This window comes from Aquila chrysaetos, chromosome 17, assembly GCF_900496995.4.
Source record: "Aquila chrysaetos chrysaetos chromosome 17, bAquChr1.4, whole genome shotgun sequence".
In the NCBI taxonomy this organism is placed as follows: domain Eukaryota; kingdom Metazoa; phylum Chordata; class Aves; order Accipitriformes; family Accipitridae; genus Aquila; species Aquila chrysaetos.
The window spans coordinates 8,656,443-8,674,340 of record NC_044020.1 but is presented as its reverse complement, the minus strand read 5'-3'; the positions used below and the strand labels follow the sequence as shown (position 1 = coordinate 8,674,340).

At 45.0% G+C, this 17,898-nt stretch overlaps 1 protein-coding gene across 6 annotated transcripts in view; it reads left to right on the top strand.

Annotated features, from left to right (window-relative positions):
• DENND2A (DENN domain containing 2A) overlaps window positions 1-17,898 on the top strand; it is a 61,622-nt gene that overhangs the window by 30,133 nt on the left and 13,591 nt on the right. For all 6 annotated transcript variants that reach the window (XM_030040808.2, XM_041129486.1, XM_030040809.2 and 3 more), the window contains 10 exons: window positions 2,516-2,637; window positions 5,076-5,273; window positions 7,372-7,465; window positions 8,776-8,826; window positions 11,827-12,014; window positions 12,741-12,850; window positions 13,062-13,131; window positions 13,763-13,840; window positions 14,340-14,480; window positions 16,655-16,803. In XM_030040808.2, the coding sequence (XP_029896668.1) occupies window positions 2,516-2,637; window positions 5,076-5,273; window positions 7,372-7,465; window positions 8,776-8,826; window positions 11,827-12,014; window positions 12,741-12,850; window positions 13,062-13,131; window positions 13,763-13,840; window positions 14,340-14,480; window positions 16,655-16,803 (1,201 nt within the window). The remainder of the gene's footprint in view (window positions 1-2,515; window positions 2,638-5,075; window positions 5,274-7,371; window positions 7,466-8,775; window positions 8,827-11,826; window positions 12,015-12,740; window positions 12,851-13,061; window positions 13,132-13,762; window positions 13,841-14,339; window positions 14,481-16,654; window positions 16,804-17,898) is intronic.

The following is a 17,898-nucleotide window of genomic DNA, read 5'->3' as shown; positions in this document are numbered from 1 at the left end:
TCCTTTGGGACCGATGGCAGACAAGATGATGCCAATCTGTCCTTTTTGACATTTTTTAAGCCATCAGCCTTGTTTGTGGAGCTAGGGGTCTCATGTTTGCTTTTTTCTTCTCTTTAGTTGGGGGGCCAAAGGAACAGGGACTGCCTGAGCAGCTGCTGGTGTTTTTTTGTGTTGGGGCGTGGTGGGAGGTCTCAGAAACCACTGAGTAAGGGTCACCTCGTCAGCTGGAATAACATGGATAGCATTACAGAGTGGCTGTATAGGCAAATCCATCCATTCAAACACAAGCACACCCCTGTGTCCCAAGCTTGCAGGGAACTCAAATACCAGGCTGAAATTCCTCTCCCCTCCAGCTTTTAGTTGCAAAGATTAGAAGAAAACAAAGTTATGGGTAATTGTCAGCTAATGGGCCATGTTTGGTTTTTGTTTTCTTGCTGCATGTTTAGGCTTTGCCTGGAGTCAGTGATCTTTAATTGATTCCTGCAGTCCTGGTGGTGGTACCATGGAAGCTTGGGAAAAGGAGGGGTGGACAGGGATAACTGGGGGGGGGGGGGGGGGGGGGGGGGGGGGGGGGCGGGGGGCGGGAAGCTACAGCTTTGTTTTTCACAAGACCACAGGCGAGTGTAGTTCACAAAACAAACAACATGTGGAAACCACACCAACAGAGGGGGAACCAAGACTTCAGCCACAGGACACTAGTGCTGACCTACAGATAATCATGTGTGTCCATCAGGGCATGCAAGCACACACATACACCGCATATTCATGTGCGTGACTTAGGGGAGGGTTCAGCTATTGGTGGGAGAACCATTCCTTTTCCCAGCAAATCACACAGAGTCCCTTCATGCACCATCTTTTTACCCGTTAGCCATTGCTTACCTGGAATATTGGAGATTGTAATGGGCAGATGGATGACAGGGTTTATTTGTCAAAAAGAGAGAAATGGTGTTTGTTCTTCTAGACTGAGGCTAATTGAACACGCTGCCAAGCAGTTTGAGGATGGGATAGGCAACAGAACCCAAGCTTGTTCTTTTTTCTCCAATCTACCCAGTTATGTGACAGCTGAAGTATATTTTCAGTACTGAAGTGTGCCATTGAAATTAGAAAGTGGAGCCACTTTCAGGGACAGGAGCATGTTTGCTGAGAAAATGTTCATGCAGACTTGCTTTGCTGGTGTCACACATGCTTACTTTCTCTTCCTTGGTGAACTCAGATCCACCACTGTAGTGCTGGGTATCACCAAGCCACAGATAGAAGACAGCGCTGGAAAAGATTTGGGTTTCTGTCCTTGTCTGAAGACTTCAACTGCACTCCTGCCCCAGCAGAGGAGGCAGGTGGGAGCATGCCAGTTAGATCCTACAGCTGTTACTGGTCCCTGCTCCAGAGGCCTGCAGCGTCAATGACCTCCAGTCTTTGCTCTCAGCCAAGCATTATGTTACAATAAGAGAAAGGCAGTTGCTTTGAGTCCCAGCTGTTCACTGGGATGGCAAGAAATGATGGCAATGAAGAGAGAAATCTCATAACAAATTGCCTGCCCATGCAGATGCTTGGGCGAAGCCTTTGTCATTGGTTTCTTAGATGCTCAGATAGAGGTGTCACAACCTGCTTTTTCAGAGTTGTGTGTTCTTTTTGAACACACTTGTGTTTGCATTTCCCAGCACTGCTGAGGAGTGGAGTCTAAGAATTTCATTATGTGTAATTTTGGGTGTTTAAAACTCAGATTAGTTGTGTGCCTCATGTCTAGGATCAATGGAAAGAAATGGACACCTTGTGTTTTTGAGCAGATCCTAGGTAAGAATGAGCTGAATGTTACTTTAGAGGTGTCCCTCTCCCCTCCCCGCCCCTTCCAGGGAGACAGAATCCTGACTTTGGATGGCCTAGGTTAGCTGAGGTGAATCCTTTCCTCTTTCTAAAGTGGGGCATGTGAGATCGAGGCATCCATGATTGGTAGATGTGTTTGAAAACCTATGTTCTGTGACAGACATCCATGTTCAGAGAGTGGATTAAATCTTTATGCAGAGTCAGCCCAAGAGCAGTGCATCGCTTCACCCCCAATTAAATGATCACCAGAGGTCCCCCTAAATGTGGAGTTTAAACAGAGGAGAGAGGACCCTTATGCTAGCTTTTAGCTCACAGTTTCATTTGGAGACAATTCTAAGCAGAAGACTGGAAAGAAGGAAATATAATTATGGACTGATATGCATGAGAACCTCACAGCTCCTCTGAAGACAGGGAAATGAACTTGAGGGCTTGCTGCGTCTTTTCCATCTGTAGTATCTGTGATATGTTCCTATGGCTGCATATGTCAGTGTCAGGGTTTGGACACTGTCCAGCAAGCAGCTGGACTTCTAGGGCTATGGAGACAATTAAGCAATTGCAGGAATGCTTGAGAACAGGTCTTTATGTCTGATGTGGGAGGTGGGAGAAGGCCAGCAGATCCCCAAACAGATTTTTATGGCAAACCTCAAGGATTTTCTGCACTTAACAATCTTTTGCTTGTGGCTTTTTGCTGCAGATCCACCATCGAAGGAAAACCCTTATGAAGACATTGAGACCAACAGCCGCTGTTTGGGGAAGAAATGTGTCCTGGCTTTCCCAGCATCTCCCACCTCTTCTGTACCTGGGACTCCCACTAAGGTACTTTGATTTGAGTGGCTACGTCTCTGGCTCCAGAAAGTTTTTGGGTAAAATCCAGGTTCTGTGTGGAAAAAGTGGAATTTTGCCGATTTGACCTTCATCATGTTGAAGTTTTTTCTTTTTTGTCTTTTACCACTGGTCAGAGCAGTTTGATGAGAGGGTATTTATTGCCCTTTAGCAAAGTAAAAAACAGCATTCCCTTATACAAATGGTTTGGTGGCTTTCACTGTTTTTCACACCAGAGCTACCTTCCCCTGGTAGGGGGGAAGACCTTTTGTTAATATAGTGCAAGAAAACTCTTCCTGCCCTCAAAGAGGGCATTTAAGTGCTTGGGTAATCAAGCCCTGCAGTCATCTTGGCTCAGTGTCAGTGGGCAGTACACAGTCTGCCCATGCTGATGCCAAGATGCCTCTGCAAACCCCTCCCTTAGGGTGCCTCTTTTGCTCTCTCCTTGGTGAGACTGGTTGCTGGTAACTAATGCAATGCCAGTCCCCTGGTTAGGGGGCCGATACTAAAAGGATGTCCCCACCAGCAGCACAGCTCACAGCGTGGTGCCATTTTCTTCCTTGGCAGTGAAACCAAAAGAAGAGGTAAAAAACATTGGTCTGCATCTCTTGCTCAGGGCTTACGAAGGCCAGCCTTGCTCTCAGCCTCCCAAGCTGTTTTGGTTGGTTCCTGTTGTCTGTTTAGATAGTCCAAGCCTGGAACAGCAGGGGCAATATGGCAGCAGAAGTCATCTTCGCAACAACTGTGTTAAGAGTGGATAGCAGAGATCTAAACATCATTTTCCTGACCAAAGGGTTTTCCCATGCTCTCCAAGTTGCAGCTATTATTAGAGCCATTGCCCAATGTTTTCAGAAGTTTGACGTGCAGCATTTCTTGCAATGTTACTCTTTTCCAACCAGCTTAATCAGCAACTGAGGTTTCTTTGGATAATTCAACACTTAAAAGTGAAAATTGTTCTGTGGTTCTTAATCCATTCTCCTTGTTGCTAGTTAGGTCTAGAGCAGCAAGGGTCTATATGTGAGTGTTGGGATGAAGCTGATTTCCCTCAGAGAGCTTTGCAATCACCTGTGCACCCTGATTTCCCACCTGTGCTATCAAGAGGGGGCTGCAGTGTTACACAAGAATGCCTTTCACCATAGATATGGTTCCCAGCAGGAGACACTTAGTAAAGAGCTGAATAGGAGTAATAATGTTACACTGCAGTGATTTGACATCTAAAAGCCATGATCTGCATCAGTCAGAAAAGAAATGCTGCAGCTCTCTTGGCAACTGATGGGTTTGCAACTGCAGTGTGAATCACACTGGAGAGCCTGGCCAGGCTAGAGACTGATGGGGAATGGGTGTGGACAGACTTTCATCTTGTATCGCTAGTGCAGGATGAGATTCTTCAGTGCAAAGGCTTTTCCCAGCCTCATTTTAACGTGTGACTTCTCTGTGGGTGGTAAGCATTTTTGTGAGTTGAGTGTCTTCTGCCAAACCATCCAGAGACACCTGAGCTAACCTGAATGAATGAATTGGTCTGGCTAATAACTCTGCTGAGTGTGTCTGTTGATGGATGCAGATCATTATGCTGCCTCAGCTATGGTGCTGCTGTGCCTTGTTCAGAATTAGCTTGGAATACCTCTCCCCCACGTCGCTTAGTGCCATGTAGATACATCCCCCAGGAGTGCAGCAGATAGAGTGCTCAGAAAAGGTGCGACTTAACCTTGTAATAACTGCTGGGAAATTCTGTAGGAGAAGATAAAAAGAGTTCTTATTGAGCATCTTTCTGGTGAGAAGTGGTTTCCCCTTCTTTATCTGGAACTAAGCTTTCTGCTTCTCTGATGCTGTTTTTGGTCAGGGACTTTTAAGAACTTTACTCTGGTACTTAAATGTCTACTGTTGTGCTCCCACTGAACTTGCCAATGAGCTTAGGAGGAAACCAGTCTCCATAATTGTCTATCATGGCATTTCTCGTACCCTCCTCTGAAATATTTAATTCTGGCTGCTGTCAAAGACAGCCATACTGACAGTGCTTTTTGTCTGGTCTCACTGCTTCTCTGTTCCTCCTGGCTAGCTCCTCCTGATCCCAAATGCTTGTGGTTGGCTGGTTGGTTAGTCTTGTCCTGTTTACAGTCCCAGCCTGTGGATTACACAAGTCCTGGGAGATTTTTTTTTTCACACTGGAGCAAGGCTTCTTGGCCAACCCCTGAGACTGTGTTCTGGTCTGGCATGAATATGGGATGGTTAAATTGCTGGTCAAGATAGTCCTGGTCTAGCCCGGTGGCTGGGTGAGTTCCTTGCGTGTACAGAAATCCGTGAGTGTTCTCAGGACTGTTTTGCCAGCTGAGTGCTGTGGCTGCCCCACTGGATTTACCACCATGACAGTGTTAGCAGTGAAGCAAAGGCAGACGAGGTCCTGTGTTCATTCATGCCTTCTCCTCCATTTCCAGTTACTTTCCAAGCCCATTTTTTTCCGACAAAACTCGGAGCGGCGGAGTTTCAAACTGCCAGACATACGGAAACTGAGCCGTGATGGGACTGGGTCACCATCCAAAATCAGCCCTCCCTCCACCCCCAGCAGTCCAGATGACACCTTCTTCTCCTTGGGAGACCCTCAGAATGGCAAGAGGAGAAGGAAGATTCCCAAGGTAAATCTAGGGCTTTATCTCTTTTGCTTGGCTTCTTCCACTCAGGAACATGAGTATGAGACAGTGTATTCTTTAGTTTCCAGTGTGGCATCCCTGCAAGATGGCTGTTGTCCTGGCAGTTGACTTGACTTGTGTTTAACCCCCTTTCTGCCTGAAGGAGAAGGCTCACAAATATCTCTGCAAGTTTTGAGGAACTTATTTTTCTGTCTGAGATATGATTGTCAGAAGAGATAAGAAGAAAAAAAAAAAAGCATTTTAATTTTTGGATGAATGTTGAAGTTTGTCAGAGGGGAAAAAAAAAACAATATTTTTGCAAAAGACATACCCCATCATATTTCCTTCTTTGCTTGATGGAGGGGACAGAAATTGACTGTGTGTTGTATTGTTACTCCCTCCTGGCAATCTGTTGTTCTTTCCTAGGTCTAATTCATGCATTGGCTGATTCTAATTCAAGGTAGGGTGTGATTGTAGGTGAACAATGAAAATATTGACATTTGAGCGACAAAAGGAGTTGTCTGTAGTCATGAGCATTTTCTGGAGTAACGTTTCCTACTTCATATTTGGATACGGCATGACTCTGTTTCAATTTTATTTTCCTTCAGATCTGTTAGGAAATGTATTCAGTCCAAATGAGGTTTGGCAGCAGTCTATCTATTGAATGTTACAAAAACACAGTTATAAAAACGCAGTTGCTTATCCTAGTCTTTGCAGGACAAGCAGAGGCTACCAGGGACTGTCTGTGGCGATTTTTTTTTATTGAATCCACAGTTTTCATTTGGGGACAAAGGGATGTGTTTGTGTATCTTCTTTGTTTCCTGGTTGCTAGATCTATGTTCATGTTTGCATATCTGATTTTTTAAATGCTCTCTTTGTATACCTCAGCTCTTCAGGAATGAGCCAAAGGCTACAAATGTCTAGGGTTTTCTTTCCCAGTATGCCTACACATCTGTGCACGTGCTTGAGCTTTGTCAGTGTGTTCACACATACTTTTATTTCAACTGAAGGGAAGATTATGACTATATATTTACCAGGCAGTGCCACTGAGCAGTCTTGCAGAGCAAGCTCAGAACTGAGATTTACTGCGTTAGTGGCAAAATCAGCCTGAGACTTGAGCTGGGCAGCTGGGTGAAGGCTGCACTTCCACATCAGAGCACCCTGCCTCTCACTTAAATATTTGGATTCAGAGTTCCCTGACCAAGTGTGTGGTGGGTCTGTCTTACCTTGAGCTCTCAGGACATGTGTGCAGGGATCCCAGACTTTCTGGAATAAATCTGAATGCTGTGGCCATGTCCTGCTGCTCCTGCCTGGGACCTTGACAAGGAGGCAGCTCTGCTCAAGGAGGCTTGGGGAAGTCTGGCATGGTCCTTCTGCAATTCTGCTCCCCTTCAGGGATGGATAGGGAGACCGGGGCACTGAATGAGCCACTAAGCCCAGCTACGCCCAACAGTGAAATGTCCTCCTCTCTCCTGGCCAGCTGGGAGGCCAGGGATTAAAGGATTTGCAAAGAAAACCACCAGTGTAAAGTACTTCAGCATCATTGGCTCCCACCCATCTCAATTTCTTCAGCGTTCCTTGTGTGATGTGTTTCCCCCATGCTTGGTATGAAGGCTTTTCCAGCACATCCCGCAGCAGACATTAAAGGCATAAAGACATTGAAGTTTTCTGTCATCCTCCAGCCAGTTTTCTGCTTTCAAACCTGCAGACCAGAATAGGTTCCCAAGGGACCCTCTGGATGCTCCCTGGAGTGTGGACCACGGTATGGAGAGGCCCAGGTGGGCACCATCAAGCTCATATGGCCTCACAGTGTGGAAATGCATTAAGGCCTGGCCTTCCATCAGGGCTTGTTACCTTGGGCTCCTGCCATGCCAGCATGACTGTACTGCTTCTGTACCAGAGTGAGTGTGGCTGTTGGCAGCACAAGTGCAGGTTGCTGTGCAAGGTAGATGCTGGTAATTGTCAGTTCTGGGCCACCAAGTGAAGAGTTTCAGTATGGCCAGGGTTGGGAAACAGAGCAATTTCTATGAAATTCTAGCTTGCTTTCTTGCCTGGGGAGGAAAATAACCTTGTTTGTTTGTTTGTTTGTGTGTTTGATGAGCAGCTTGTGTTGAAAATCAATGCGATTTATGAGGCACGAAGGGGAAAGAAACGTGTCAAGAGACTATCGCAGTCTACAGAGAGCAATTCAGGGAAAGGTAAAGGAACTTTGAATCATCATACATCTAAGACTTTTTGAGGACTTCTCTTAGAGTTTAGGCTGGCTTAGTGATTTATGTGATGTTTTCTAGTGCTTCTTCCAGTCCAGAGTGAGACTGAGTTGGGGCTTCCACACTTTCTTTTGGGAAGATAAAGGCTATTCCTCTGCCCAAAAGACTTCCATTAAAACAGAACTTTTTTTGTTTTTCTTGCTTCATTTTCATTCCATGGCTTTCCATGATAACCCTATAGGTCACACCAAAAATGTCCCCCCTTTTTGATGTTTATTTCTGGAACAAGCTGGAAGCTTTGGAGAGGAATGTTCTGTCCAAAGAGACTGATTTGTTGAGATCGAAATATCTTGCGGGAATGTGTCACTTTAGTGAACTGTCCAATGGAAGACAGTAGATTTTGAAACAGTCCTGGTTCCTTCAGCATCCCAATAAACAAATAGCCTCAGTTGGGAATCAGGGTTTCTAGACTAGACTGTAGGACCATCTCCATCATAGCAGGATTGAGACTTTCAGCCTCCCATTGTCAATTAACACCTTGCCAGAAGTGTTCAGGTACTTAAGAGCAATTACTTTTAAACATCTCATCTCTGTAAAACTTAAAATTATGTCTTTCCAATACAGTATTTTTTTCCAAAACACCCTAATTTCCAGTGAAAGGTGACCACCAGCTCTATTTGTTTCCTACAATTGCTCGTTACTGTTTATCCTATTTTATATAGGATATACACCCACAGAGTGGATGAGTGTGTTTATATGAACCTTTAGGGGAAGCATCCCAGACTTGCCTCTGCATGATTTTTTATACCCCTCTCTGAAGCTTTTTTATACCTCTCTGAAGCATCTAAGGCATCATTGACAGAAACAGGCTATTGGACTGTGTAGACCTTGAGTATGACTCAGTCTGGCAATTGTGGGTTTTTGTTTGTTTGCTTGTTTTTATCCCTTGTCCTGCAAACTACTGCATATGAATCAGTGTTTTGCCTTGGTGTTGTGCTTATACAGACTTGGATAAAATACTGGTCTCACATTTTATTCTTTAGGCAACTCTTTTGGCTGTGCAAAATTGATTTTGTTGTTTGTTTTTTTTTTTTATTATTCCCTGAATGAATGGGAAGATCCCAAGGTTGGTAAGCTAAATGTCTGTGATGTGCACCCTTGAAAAGAACAAGGCCCTTGGGATCTATACTGTCTTCCCCCTTGAAGTTGCCAGGCCTGGCTTTCTCATGCCAGTGATAAAAAATGCACAGTTATAAATAGGCTTTACTTAATTCATCTTCCCCTTTCTTTTTTCCTAGTTACAGATGAAAACAGTGAATCAGACAGTGATACTGAAGAGAAGCTGAAAGGTAAGGCAAATGTCTGAAGAGAGCAAATGGCTCCTGATAAACTCTGCTCCGAGATCCTGGGTCAAGTTCTCTCCTCTGTGTTCTGCCTTTGGAGAAGGAGCTTGTTTCCACGCAGAACACAGTGAAAAACAAAAATCTCAATACTGCAGAAGAAAAATCCATGGGCAGAGGACTACAGGAGTCCAAAACAAACATCTGTTCCAATTCCTATCAAAGCTGTTTGCACTGACTTTCCTAGGAGATGGCTTGGACACTCTGGAAATACAGCGAGGTTTTTCTAAGTACACAGTCACAAATTTGTGACCAGAATGACAGAAGCAGTATTGCACAGGACACGGTGTTCAGAAACCCCACTACACATTTACTAAGGGAGAAAAACCACCAGCCAGACTGGCTAACTAGGAAAACAGAATCACAGTGTATGGTTTATTGCTAGTTAAACACTTCTGCATTGGCAGAGCAGTGATAAAGTGTTTCATTGCTTGCTTCGCTCCAGTAGAGCTATATGGTATACTGGTCTCCGTAATACTCTTCTGAAACCTTCTTGTACTGGTAATTAGCCCTGTGACGTGCTGGTGGCATTGCAATCTTTTGGGAATTTATATGGCAAATTCAAAGTCCTGGCAGAGTTAGAATGTAAGATGCAAACTCCCTCAGATTCCAAAGTTTCCTGATGCACATGCACACCTGATCTGGGTAGCAGGTCAGTTCCCAAGCTGAAAAACAGGCATAAACAGCAGCTCCCACTCTGTGTCAACCACAGCGCATTGTGCTTAGGAGTGTTCGTCCTTATCCTCTTTCAGGTTTTTAGAACAGAAACCTCAGACTGAGTTCCCTCTTGTGTGGGAAGCTGTGCTTACAGGAACTATTGTATGCTCTTGCTTTCCTCTGCATTGGGAAATCTTCTATCTGTACTGCTGCATTAGCAAGATCAAGCTGAAAATTGCTGCCACCGCCTACCTTTTGACAGGTTCTCAGGCTAGCCTGGAGATAGGAAGAGAGGGTTTGCACCCAGATTGTGCAGAAATTACATTCACAACTGTCTTGAAAGATGATGTTGTAAAATACAGTCCATGTTCAGATGTAGCTGAGAAAGACAGTGTAGATGTGGCCAGGAAGACTCAAACCTTTGCCTGTTACTGGTTGCCATAGTGAATCATGTGCATTGCTGTGGGTTTCTCTGTAACATCTGTATAAGTGCAGCTAGAAGCTGCCTATAGAGGGGATGATGGAGATCATATGAAGTCACCTCAAATCCAACAGCACTGGACTCTGAACAATATCCAGATCCATACCTGGATCTGAGTGACTCTGCAAGTCTATATAACTGTGAACAGGAGCTCTGGCACTTGTTGTTTTCTCTAGCTACACCTGTATTTTGCTTTATGCCTTGTTCAACTGTCAACTTTCCTATTTTTAAATAGGAAAGTGAGTTGATTTAGCAAGTCTCTTTTATCTAGGACTTTTGATTTTGTATGTTTTACTTAACAGACCAAACACACCAGCCAGTTACCTCTGCTTAGCAAGTCACTGTAGCTCATCTGAGACACAGTAAATCATCAGGCAGCAATCATCAGACTGCATGTCAGAGCCATAAGAGCTGACCCTTGGGAAGGAAAAATGTTCGAAGACAAACTCTGCCATCATGACAGCAGTAAAATCCTGCTATCTTTAGTAGGTTGCACAGAATACAAACAATGTAGAGCTTGAGCAAGCTTTTCAGAAGTGCTCAGCATTGCTGTGACACTGCTCCTTTTGAAGTCCCTGGTAAAACAGAAACCACTTCTGAAAACTTTTGAAGAATTACAGCCTTAGAGCAAACAGCATAAGAGGTGATGAGAGAAAGGAGTCTGAGCCATCTTTCCAGGGCTTTAACTGTCCAGGGGTTGCTACACTCTCTGATTTAAGAGGTACCTCAAGATTGCTTTAAATTGTATTGTCTGGAATAGTCCATGAGTGGCACAACTTTAGCAGACAAAAGGTCAAGTGTCTGTCCTAAAGTATATACCATCTCTCAGGAAGCTCTGTCTCCCAAGCAGATACCTTAGGTATTTGGATTTCCTGCAGTATCCCTGTGGTTGTTGTTTCTGTCAAAACGTTGCGTTGCCACCCGCATTCTCAGAAAGCACAGTTGTGAGAATGTGCTGTAGTCTCTGCTTGTAGTTAATTCTTTCTTTCTTTTGTAGTAGGGGCAAGGGAGACATCATGGAGATTTAATTTGGGATGCGACTGTAAAACAAAGCAGGGGGGTGGTCTTAGCGAATCTCATCTGGTCTCTTCTCAGCAGGCAGCTTTTCATTACTTTCCATGCTGGAATGTTTATTGTCCCACAGCTCGTGTGTTGCAGTTACAGCTTGCTTGGCAGTTTTTCTTGTTTTCCCATTGTGTTGGGTGAACTTGTAGAAACATGGTCCTGAGAGATTAGTTTTAGGCACAGGAAGGACTGGCATGAGCCAGCCTTTTTCATTCGCACCTCTTTTTGCGTTTTTTTTTATTGTTGGCCTACAGCCCAGCCTGCATTACTGAAGCTGGGAGTCCCCAGCGTTACTCAACCAGTGGAGCCCTAGCCTGACCCAAAAGCTAGTCTTGTAAAACCGTGGGGATCGCTACCCATAGCGTCCTCTGAACAAAGGTGGTCAATCACCTAACTGCTGGCTTTGAAAGATGCATAAATGAATGCTAGGATGAATGCCCAGACATTATCTGTCACACCATGTCCCATATGGGTATCAGTTTGAGTTGTCTTCAGCTGTAAAAGCTATCCCTGATATCCTTCGGCTGCCAAAGCTCTTCAGGGTGATGGCACTCACAAGATTATGTCCCATCTCTGTCGATATTTATAGTGCAGCTACCAAATGGTTCCCACCTCTTACTCAGCCACTGACAAAGTAAATGCAGTGAAGTGGTTTTGAGTTTATCCGTAAGTCTGTGCAAAGCACTGTTGGTGCTCTGCGCAAAGAGCTAGACAAAGTCACAATCTCTAATCTTTTTTCTTTGTAGCTCACAGCCAGCGCCTGGTGCATGTGAAATCTCGCCTGAAGCAAACCCCGCGGTACCAAACCTTGGAACGGGACTTGATTGAATATCAAGAGAGGCAGCTGTTTGAGTACTTCGTCGTGGTGTCACTGCACAAGAAGCAGGCTGGGGCTGCCTATGTCCCTGAGGTTACCCAGCAGTTCCCGTTGAAGGTGCGGTGCCTGTCGGGAAGGTCTGGCTGACATGTTTCAGATTGCGTGGTGCACTTGCACAGCTGGAGAAGCCACAGCTTCTCTGTTGATGGCATGTAATATCATTAACCCCTCTGCTGTGTCAGTGTTCAGTGAGACTGAAGATAGAGGGGGTGCAGTCACCACACCACCACCACCCCGAGAATTGTCATGGTATTCCTCACTGTCGAAAGAGCGGCTGATTTAGACCTTTTGCTGCCCTTTGCTATGACTTTTATGTAGCTATTCCCTTTCTCCCCCTTTTCTCTTTAAAGAAAACTGATGCTTGGGAGAAGACACATATTCTTAAAGGGAAGGCACAGCTTTCACCAACAGTCTAGCTCAAAATGGGGAACAAGCAATGGGAGAAATACAGAGCCAGTGTGACAGCGTGTTTGTAAATGGGATGTAACCAGACCTCCCCTCAGACTTCAGTTCTCTTGCTGCTTGCTGGAAGATGTGTCCTAGATTAGAGGCACAATATAGCAGGGACAGGTGCTGCAGGTGCAGGGCTTGGTGGAATTGGGGGCATAGAGTTACTTTAAAATATCTAAAGATTAGGTGAGCCAGAATCACAGAAATTTTAATATCTTCCAGGCAGAAGCTTAGCCTCTGTCATCACCTCTTCATTTGTCACAGAAAAAATATTTGAAGTCATTCCATCCCCACATGACTAATTGGAAACATTCCTTCTCTCTGTTCTGCTAGCTTGAGCGCTCATTCAAATTCATGCGCGAGGCAGAAGATCAGTTGAAAGCTATTCCCCAGTTTTGCTTCCCTGATGCAAAGGACTGGGCCCCCATCCATCAGTTTGCCAGGTGAGTACTGTACTTCGTATCCTGATTCATGAGAAACAGATTTATATATCAAGCTAATTAAATATGAGAGCTGTTATGATAGAAAATTGGGCAGAGCCCTGACAGGGGTGTGTTGGAAATGCAAAAATATTGTGGGTTTATTGGGTTTGTATGTCAGAGACTTTTAATGTGGATGATGGGTATCTTGTCCTTCTGGTTTCTCTTTCTGCAGTGAGACGTTCTCATTTGTCCTAACGGGGGAAGATGGAAGCAGGCGATTTGGATACTGTAGGAGACTGCTGGTAATTATCCCTGGTTTTTTTAATTTCCTAGAGATGCAGCCTTCTGTGGGGTTGGTGTTACTGGCACCCATTCTGGAAAGTGGAAAGCTGCTGCTCTACTCTTTCAGTGTGGAAAGAAATGGCACTGAGCAGAGCAGAAGAGAGCAAAGCTGCTCTGCTGCTGCTCAAGTCCCTCTCTGAGTACCATCCTCCACTCCAGGCATAGCTCTTTTACCGTTTCCTTACACCAGCACTTAACATTATGAGCATGGACTGTTGTTTCACCACTGAGCTGAAGAGAGGGTTTGTCTCCCTTAGGTTTAGATAGCTACTAAGCAGTTGTCTAAACCTGTGCTGGTCCTGTAGGCTCAGAGTTGTCTCTGTAGAGCAGTCTGCCCTGCCTTAATCATTTGACTTAGGGAGGTTGGGATCATACTGTGGATCTGCCTATTTCTCCCCACTGTTTCTAGTGTACCAGTGTTTGAGCCAGACTTAAGGTATTGTCAGCAGCAGCATGCTGTCAAATGTCTGCCGGTTTCTGAGCCAGCCAGTGAGCTGCGGAACTAAGACCGCTCACTCTATCTTTGCAGTAGTTATAACTCTGACATTTTCTTGGTGTTTTTTGTCTGTGTATTTGCATTTGTCTTGAAAGCCCAGTGGGAAAGGGAAGCGTCTCCCAGAAGTTTACTGCATTGTGAGTCGCCTTGGATGCTTCAATCTCTTCTCTAAGGTGAGGGGGGAAGAGAGGGAATTTGTGCTGTAGGCCAAGAGGGACCTGAAAGTAAAGTCAACATGGAAGAATGGGGATCGGGGAAGCTGATAACTGAAGAAAGGGCCTGAAATAGTGTTGGCAAGGCAACCACATGCTAATTCCAGAACGTAGCAAAAACACAGTTGAGAGGAAAACTGGATTGTCAGCTGTTGCCTTCTTGCTTCAGCAGAACTACCAGAACGCAAGCACTGAGAGATTAAAAGGCGGAGTCCTGACTGCAAGAGTGGTGGGGCATTTGCAAATTGTAAGCTTTCCAGTGACCTCACTGGAGCTGGGTTTCTCTTGCTGAAGGAAATTAGGGGTCTTCAGTTGCACCTTTTACCTTCTTCCTTATGATTCAAGGCTCCATATCGATGCTGGGTTAAGGAGAGAACGTAGATGCTGGTGCACTTCATTCCTGGTGTTACTTCCCTCCTCCTGATTTACATGTTTTTGTATCTTCATGCCTTTATTTCAGATCTTGGATGAGGTTGAGAAGAGACGGGGCATTTCCCCAGCCTTGGTGCAGCCTCTCATGAGAAGTGTCATGGAGGCACCTTTCCCAGCTTTGGGCCGGACGATTACAGTCAAGAACTTCTTGCCAGGCTCAGGAACAGAGGTAAAGACACCACCCTAGAGGCAGGGAGACCCAGGCCAGCAAACTGGCAACTGGAAGTTGAGACTGTGTTATAGCACTGAGGATCTTCAAGGACAGATTGTCTGGCAGCTGTGGGGCAGGGGAAGCTAAGGAGTAAAATAAGGGACCCAGAGGGGATGGCATGGAGACTTTTCCAGTGACAATCAAAAAGGAAATCATATTGTAAAGATGAAGGTGAGGACACATTAGCTGTGCTGATATGGCAGAATGAAACGAGGCATTGGCCTTGAGGCCAAGTGGCACAGACTGGTGGACCTTATGGCATAGCACATGATCTTGGATCTGCTCGAGGCCCCTCACACTTAACTTCCTGAAGACAGGATTCGTAGCGTATGTTCCAGCATCCTTAATACAGAACTACTGTTCATGTATGACAGGGCATGGGCTTCTGGTCAAAAAATACCTGAAGCCACACAAGGGCAATGTTGCAGCCTTTCAGAGTGGCATTTTCACAGCATGGAGGTGAGGGTATGTGGTGCACCTCCCACAGCGTGGTGTGAGGACAGTGGGAGGGTTTTAAGAGTGCAGAGCTTTTGCGGGTAGCATTGAGGGAGGGTGGAGGGAGCCAAACTGAACGTAGTCTTGTTGGGCATGGTATGCCTTGAACGTGAGAGAGAAGAAAGCGAGTTGATAGAGGTTGTTTCTGAGGGCTTTCATCATAGCACTACATGATGACATTCTCAACCAAACTGAAACCAGTCCAAACTAAATGCAATTTTGCAGAGCACATGCATAGCTGGTTAAAAATCTGCACTCAAGGAGTAGAGTCCCAATGGTGTGGTGTCAGGCTGTGAGAAAGTTTTGGCTGTTTTGTTTCTAGGATCCTTAACGTTCATTAATTATCTGGTTGATGGCATAAACCCCACATTTACACAATGGGTAGATGACAGCATTGGGGTGGGTTGCAGGCACTTTGGAGAGTAAGGGATTAAAATTCAAAACGACCTTGCTAAATTGAAGGTTCAGTCTGAAATTCAATATGGACGAGAGCAAAATGCTGGGAAGAAAAAATGAGTAGTCTAATACAACATGGAAGTAACTGAGTGAGCAACAGTAGTTCAGAAAAGGATCTGGTGGTATAGTAGGCCATAAAGTGAGCAGAAGTAACAGTATGGTATTATTTAGGCAAACTTCTGCATTGTGAAATACAGTGAAAGGATGAATAATAAATAAATGCAATTTTTTCTGCTTCCCAGCATTGGTGGAAATTTATTTAGAATATTTTCCAAAAAAGGCAAACACTAGGAGAAAGCCCCAGAAGAGTAGTACCTCTTATTAAGTGGTTTAGAAAATACAGGCAAAGCTTGAGAAAATTGTTTGCTTAATATAGAAAACAAAGGACAAGGGAGCACACATGACAATAACCTTCCAATATATGAGAAGTTTCCTGCAGAGGGGAAGATGACCACTTGCTCTGAGTGTATACTGCAAGTAAGACAACAAGTAGTTAAGTAATTTGCCACTGAGATGTTTCAGCTGCAGGCTTGGTGTTGCTTAGGGTAGTTCAGAACTATAGTAATTTTCTTGTGGGATTTATGAACTATCTTGTGTTGGAAGCTTTCAAGAACAATTTAGATAAGCATCTGTCTAAGATAAGGAGTATGAAGTGCTAAGGTGCTGTGACAGGAATTATTTAAGTAGATATGAACAAAAGAAAATGCTTATAGGATGCTGTTTTCTGTAACTGACATAAAAAAATTATAGTCAGTAGGTTAGGCATCCAGATTCTTGCAGTAAAAAAAATTAAATAAATCATAACTGTAAAAACAAGAGTGCAAATCTGAAAGGCTCCATGCCAGTCTGCTGCCTGAACGCCAGAAAGGCTGGAAAACACTCATAGCTGGACACAAACTAGTTTTCCTCCTTATGAAGAGCTCCCTGTCCTCAGTCCAGTAGGGAGAACTTGTGGTTGGTCTCATGCTGTGCCCATTGGAGTGGACTCTGGATTGTCTTCATCTGGAAGCAGGATTTGTGGCAGGTCTTTGGAAAGACTGTGTTTGAGGGCTTAATGCTGTGCGATGTTCACCAGCACAGTCAGTAAGGCTTGTGAGCTGTGAAAGTACCTGCTGGGTCCTTGCTTGCCACGGTATGGGTAGACAGCAAGAGCTCACCTGTGGTCTTTTTCTCTCCAACAGGTCATCGAGCTGCGGCGGCCTCTTGACTCCAGGCTTGAGCATGTTGATTTTGAGTCCTTGTTCACATCCCTCAGTGTGCGGCACCTGAGCAGAGTCTTTGCATCCCTGCTTCTGGAAAGGAGGGTGATATTTATCGCAGACAAGCTCAGGTACTCTCTTGCATTTCTTTAAACAAAATGCTGCCAAGGAAGGGAGGCTGAGAAGACTGCAGTGACTGATCTCTCTGCTTTGTTCTTTTTTTCTTCTCTGGTCTTTTCCAACTTCCTGTCTGATGTGAGTAGGGCTGTACTTCCCAGGAGTGGGGAACTCGGGCCGTGCACCATAATTTCACTTTGCAGCTTGCAAAAAGCATACTGCTTCTCGTCCCCAAGGAGAACCAAATTCCCTTTCCTCCAGACAGTTTCAGAGCATATCCCTGGTGCTAAGGAAGCAAAACGCCTCCTTTTGCTCCATGATGCTGCAGTGTTCCCCACTGAGCTGTGCTGGAGTTTCCAGAGATCAAGCCTTGGGCAGAGATCCCTGTCCCTTCTGGGTTGTTCCCTGATGTCACAAAATCTTAAATCTTCAGCTTGTATTTTAATATTGGTTTCTAAAGACCTTTTCTTGTGAGGGATGAAAGTAAAGGATGCAGTGAGAGGGAATGAGACAGAGGACTTCTCCCTTCTATTTTGAATCTGCTCAATTTGCTTTTTTTTTTTTTAAATATTTTTGTTTGCTCTCCTAAATTATGAAAATGGGCCCAGGTTTCTTTAAGATCTTGTGCAGCTGGTCTCTGGCAGCTCTCCAGCCCCTGAAGCACTTGAGGATTCAGGGAGGAGAGTTCGCCAAGGCTGGAGAAAGAAAAGCTGCCTGGATGAGTAATGACACTTAGGAGCACGCTCAGGTTTCAGGAGTGTACAATGCCCCTAAGCTGTCTGTTTTCACAACTTCCAGGCAGCAGGCTGCAGCTCTGGGACTGGACTGAGCGCTGGGGCAAAGAATGGGGAGGCCCCTTCTACAGGAAAGTGAAGGGAAAAATTCATCCTGCAGGGATCCGGGGCTCTCTGCGGGCAGACCTCAGGCAGCCTCATCACAGGAATAGGGAAGCTGGAGGGAGGGGAGCTGTAACATCCAGGCAGCACTGGCTGCTTGCAGTTTTTGGCAGCTGCCTTGGGTCAGAGGGGGGAAGATTTGCCTCTTTATAGTCACTGATACATTGATACGTAGATACTTAGTATTCTGGATACTTAAGCCACACATTTCAT